This window comes from Chiloscyllium plagiosum, unplaced genomic scaffold, assembly GCF_037043375.1.
Source record: "Chiloscyllium plagiosum isolate Xiang-an unplaced genomic scaffold, Cpla_swu_hap1 HiC_scaffold_41, whole genome shotgun sequence".
NCBI classification, from domain to species: domain Eukaryota; kingdom Metazoa; phylum Chordata; class Chondrichthyes; order Orectolobiformes; family Hemiscylliidae; genus Chiloscyllium; species Chiloscyllium plagiosum.
Window position 1 is genome coordinate 918,271 of NW_028270179.1, and position 6,131 is coordinate 924,401.

The 6,131-nt window shown below is 39.3% G+C and overlaps 1 protein-coding gene across 1 annotated transcript; it reads right to left on the reverse strand.

Moving 5' to 3' along the window:
* Positions 1 to 1,763: 1,763 nt before the first annotated feature.
* Positions 1,764 to 4,196, reverse strand: LOC148138119 (putative G protein-coupled receptor 139). Its single transcript, XM_087981819.1, has 2 exons — positions 4,127 to 4,196; positions 1,764 to 2,674 (listed from the first exon to the last, which is right to left on the reverse strand). Exons 1-2 carry the CDS (start codon positions 4,194 to 4,196, stop codon positions 1,764 to 1,766), a joined length of 981 nt encoding a protein of 326 aa, XP_087837945.1.
* Positions 4,197 to 6,131: the final 1,935 nt, after the last annotated feature.

Below are 6,131 nucleotides of genomic sequence, written 5' to 3' on the forward strand. Positions count from 1 at the left end.
TGATTATTTTTTGTCACGTACAGAAGGAATATTTGCAGCATTTATTTGAAGTTTTCGATCGACATCGCGAGACAGGCTTGGTGATAAACCCATTTCTGGCTTACGTAAACAGATACAGAGCGATGGCCCCATAAAATGTGAAAATAAAGGATATTGGGGAATTTCCCATACGATCGATGAAGGGAGAAATACTACGAATCTTGGGAGAGGGTGTGTTTTACGGGAAATTAGACACGAATTTTAGCAGTATGGTTGCTCCATTCACTGAATTACTGAAAACATGCACGGTGTTTCAGTAGACAGCAAACTGTCAAAAGTCATTTGACAGCGTGAAAGCGGTGGTACCCACTGCTCCATTATTAGCCACACCGAATTACACAAAGCCTTTGAAAGTAGTTAATGAGGCGAGGATCTGCATGCTGATGTTGTGCTCTTACCGAACGACGACGAGAAGATAAAAATAACTTTCGCTATTTCTCTAGGAAATTGAACATTCATTAGTAGAAATATTCGGAAATTGAGAATGACACCTTGAGCTTGGTATTGGCTTCACAGCAGTTCAATATGTATTTTGCGAGCAATGTGTCTTAAACAATCATACATACTGATCATAACCCATAAATGTTTTTGGAAAAAAATAAGGGCAAGAAATTCATACTGTTTAAATTGAGCTTATTATTTAAGCATTTCAATTTCAAGATTGTATATGTGGTAGGACGAGAAAGCGTAATTGCTGACACATTGTCAAGATTTTGATGAAAAAAATGAAGGTGTTCAGTGGAAGGTGTAAACAAAAAAGAAATAGAACGTAGAAGTACAGGTTTTCATGGTTATATTCAATGTAGTGTATATATATTTTAGTGTACTAACAGAGTAAGACTAAGATGATTATAATGAAGTTGTCTTTGTGTAATGATGGTTCTTTTATAAAGGAGTCTGTTACTTTAAAATGCTATTTTTCCCTTTGTTTCTCAAGAGAGGTGGCAATAGCAGATATCCTGAAAGGCCTACTTTGATAATGCTAAGGGTGTGGCCAATTCTCCCAAATTAGGTTTTATTGTACTTAGTTTTGGTTGGACAAGTTAGAAGCTGGTGCCGTAGCGAAATGTTTCAAGCTTCAGGGGATGTTTACTGACTGACATGCCTATCTAAAATCTCTCCTGTCTGTAAGAATCTGCGTTTGAACTTAATGTTTGCCAAGGGCTCTGCTATTGGAATGTTACAGGAATTAGACAGCTCCTTACTTAATTTAGTCCATTTGGTCAGTCAAGTTTCCAATAGTAAAGTTAATTTAGTTTTCTGTTGCTCGTGTTTCAATTGTAGCTTTTAGTAATTTTTGTTTTCCTTTAAGCCAAGTGGTTGGACCAGCTGCACCACACTTGCAATGTCCACTTCAAATCTGCCTTAAACATAAGGGGTTAGGATCCAGAATACCTTCTTAAGTTATTTTGCTGGTGTCTGGCCTGGCCTATAATATTGATTTTTATCAGAGACTATCGATATCTTCCCATTCAGAGTTTACACATACATCATACAATCCATTTTATAAGGCTTAGCCTTTGAGTCTGGCAAATCGTCTCTTCCACAAGTGGCTGCCATCAATATATAACACGGGGATAAAGGTCGATTTGTCTGTTATTGGCATGAATTAACAGTTTGGGGATCGTGCTGATACACATTTCAGAATTGCTGAGCTACAGATTCATGTAATTGTGTGTTGATTCACTGAACTGTTAAAGTAACATCTAATTATTGAGCCGGGATCACTGTTTATGACATTTTATAATAAGCTTGGAGAAGTATTTAATCGAATCTTTCAATTGTTCTCTGAATTTTGTCTGCGTGACTGCATAAATACACGTATTTGTGCATGAACTTAACAGTTGTAACATGTACCCGCTTTCCTGAAGAATAAATTTGGGGTCGTTGGGATTGGAACCTATTGAGTAGCTGTCACCTGAAATTTGCACAAGTAGAAAATATACAATGTACGTTAGCCACAACAAAAGGAAACTGCCGGAGATGGCAAAGAGTAAGATGATGGATTTTCTCCTGCTCTCCACTTCTGTGTCACGTTTATTAATTTCATTGCTGTGGGATCGGAGTCTCCTGCGTGCTCTACTAGCAACTATAATGTGTCTGACAGTCAGTCCATTAAACAGCAAAATAAGGAGGAACGGGAGACATGGCGTTTGAATGCGGTCAAAGGTGTCAAACAATCTCCATGCAACCGATGTGTAAGTATTCGCTTTTATGTTGCAGTACCAGCCTTTGCCATTAAGGATATATAAAGGCTCGTATAAGAAGTAAAATGGAACGATTATCAAACAACAAATCAAACAGACTACTCCTATGGCTGCAGAGGATACTTTTTCTGAGCAGTACTTCTTTTTCTGCTCCTGGTGACAAATGGATAGGAACTGATCAAAGGTGAAAGCGACAGTCAACCAGACAGAACAGTTTCGGGAAGCATAAGTCAGAAGAATTAGCGGACGACATCCCAGTGTGGTATTCAGTAAACTAGCTGAAAAGTAAATTGCCAGAAGCCGACTAAAAACCACTGCAACGATAATAATAACCAAGTCTATTCCTGCCATAGTCACAAGGTATCGAGTGATGCATCCTGAGAGACCACATCTTCCTCGGAACAGTATCACGATAGTCACCAGGTTGGCTGTAAGGGTGAGAATGTGAGAGAAAGAGACTGAGAGTGAGAGGGAGAGAGAGGGAGACACAAGCAGGCATAAGAAACAACAAATATAAGTTTGACGAAGGGATAGCATGAGATTTGTATCAGTTACATTGGATTCAATTAAGAAAATTAGTCTTTTTACCCAATAACAACAATGCCTGACACAAATAATAATTAACCCCATAGTATAAAATATTTGAGAAACTTTACACTTCTGATGATATAGAAATGTAAGGAATTTAACCGCATTTCAAAACCAAATAGGTGGAGTAATTATGTGCAAATTGTTACAGAAGCATTCTGAGCAATATCTGAATATGGTTAACGATGACAATAACTATACAACCAAGAAACAGTCCTCTTCTGCTGATACATCAACGATCTATTCTCCAAGTTAAAGCTAGATCTGGCGCCATTGACTTATCATTGCAAAAACATCAATATCGTTAACGGATCATCGGGTTCTGAATCAGACAGCATTGAACTGCAGGGCGAGTTTTAAGTAACAAATTCTCGTGCTTCTCAACTGCCAGGCATTTGACTTCTCAAAAGAGATAACAATGAACATTTTTCTATGACACATTTGATGGATCCCCAATCCTGCACATACTGTGCAATACAGTAAGTATTTAATTCAATGGTTACTGGATGTTAGCAGTTCCGACAACAAACTTGACTGCATCTCAGGAAAAACATGTTGCTAATTTTACTGTCACCATTTCAAGGAATATTAACTATCTCTGGTAGTAATAGACCTTAGCTGGTCTGTAACATCTACAAGATGCACTGCAGAAATCAACAAAGTACTGTGAGACAGTACCGTCTAAACCCATCACCACTGTCTGAAAGAAAGTCAAGGACACCAGATCATTGTGAATAGCAGCACCTGCAAGCTTCTCATTACCCTGACATGGAAACATAATGTCGCTCCTTTAGTGTTGCTGTGTCACTATCCTGCAACTACTTCCCGCACTACATTTCGGTGTACTTGCTTAAGATGAACTGCAGTGGTTCAAAACGACAACTTAACCAACACCTTCTAAAGGGAATCTAGGGTTGGATAATACATGTTGAACCATCTAACTGTTCCCATGTTCCAGGAAAGTATCGAAAAAATGTTCAGAAATAAAAAATCTTCATGAAGGAATCAAGTAAGTTACAGAAAGTAGATGTACATGCGAACACTTCTGCAAACAACATCTTCGGGAACCATGTTGTGACTGCAAATAAAAACCGTCGAAAACAGAATGAAAGTCATTGATGGTCTTTGTTTTCTATTTCGGTGAGTCACCTAACTTCAGAGTTGAAAATACAAAAATGTATAGTCTTATTAAAATGCTGTACTGATTAAACAAGAATTTTATCGACTACCTCAGAATATAATAAATTCACAGCTATTCTGCGAACACTATGCCAAGTATACTCATAATTTACCTGGAACTCCGAAAGCTGCAAGGGCAGAGTAATAAATTAAAAATATTGGCGACTTTGCAGGAGCATGCATTTTCAATTAGAATAATGAATTGCTCCCTTCTGGCGTCTGAAGTAAGAATTGTGATGCACCGATATATATCTTATCAACACCACTAGAGACACAATTACTTCGGATCAACTTTTGTACCTGGTTCAGTCCTTATAAAAATAACACAAATAAATGCAGCCACTTTCACGTTAAGAACAAAGAAGGCAATAGACCGTGCTTAAAAAGAAGACAAAAAAGCTCAGTAAGTGAGATAAATTAGTTTCAGTGATTAAACACGTAACAAAACGAAATCATGTGGATATCAAAGGATTTACACATTTCAAACTGTTACAAAGCATAGTTAATACTAGCCCAAGACAAATTTCAAGAAGACATGTAGTTTGATAAGCAATATATTAAACCCTGAAATTTGTTATTGTGGTGGTTTTGAAAGAAATACGAATGAGACTCTGGGGCATCCTAAACTGGGCGGGCAGACAGACAGAAGTCATTGTCCACTTTGGGAAGACTGACATAGGTGGGACGACCTGCAATAACAATTCAGAGAGTTAGATCTAAAATGCAGGAACTCTCCGGTAATAATCTCAGGATTACGTCCCGTGCTACGTACAATGCAGCGTATGAACAGACACATTGTACATTAAAAACAATGTTAAATTAACCGGTGTGTGTCTGTTGAAGTTGGCTAGCTTAAGATATACGGATCATTGCGATGTCTGCCAGAGAACATGAGTCCTACATTCATGTAGCCATGGAGAATTCCATCCCTAAAAACCTTCTTCCTACTCATGTAGCCATCCAGGTGCCTTTGTAATGTTGTAATCCTACCAGCTTACTCCAGTTCCTCTGGCAGCTCTTCCCATACTCACACCAGCCGTTTAGTGACTTTGGTCACTTCGAAACGATTCCTTCTCACCGCAAAACTATGCTCTCTAGTTCTGGACTCCAATAACCCATGGAAAGGAACTCCTCTGTTCATCCTATCCGTGCTTCTAATAATTTGATAAACCTCTATAAAGTCACCCTTCAGCCACTGACGCTCCAAGGAAAACATCCTCGGCCTATTCAGTCACTCACTGCAGCGCAACAACTCCAGCCCTGCCAGCACCCTGCTCGATCTTTTCTGAACCCTTCCAATTTTCACAACATCCTTTGCACAGGAGGGAGATCCGAATTGCACACAATATTTAAAAAGTGGCCTAACCAATGTCCTGAACAGCCGCAACAGGACGTGCCAACTCCTTTCCTTAATGCAATGAACATTAAAGGAAAACATACTAAACGCCTTCTTCACCATCCTATCTACCGCAGACTCCACTTTCAAGAACCCGCACTCCCTAGCCTCTATGTTCAAGTAACAATCCAGGACCTTGCTGTTACATGTATACGTCCTGCGCTAATTTGCCTTTCCAAAATGCAGAATCTCACATTTTTAGAAATTAAACTGCACTTTTAGATGAAGGACTGCTTGCGTCTAAAATGGATGTGCACGAAAATCCTGTCGGGGATGTTTGACAGTGGCATTCGGGGGTGTTTAAATTAGTGTGGTAGGGACATATGGGCTGGAACCAGAGCAGCACGTTAGTAAGGAGAAACACTGCACTACTGGTGAAGGAGCATATCACAACTGTGTTGAGGGAGGACGTCATCAATTTATTTTGCAGCGAGGCAAGATGAGCAAAGTTTCAGTGGGCGATCATTGCTGGAATAGTGGCCATAAGGTATTGGATTCTTATGGAGAAGGTCAAGAGTGGACCTCGGATGAAGGTGTTATATTAGGGGCAAGGCTAGCTGAAATCGAATTAAGCAATAATCAGAGATTGTGGATTGAGAGCAGCTGTTTGTGAGCAAATGCACATCTGACTTTTGGGAGTCATTCACAGAACAATTGCTTCGTTCAGGATACGCATGTCCCTGTGAAAAAGAAGGACAAGAATGATAGGAATTTGGAACGTT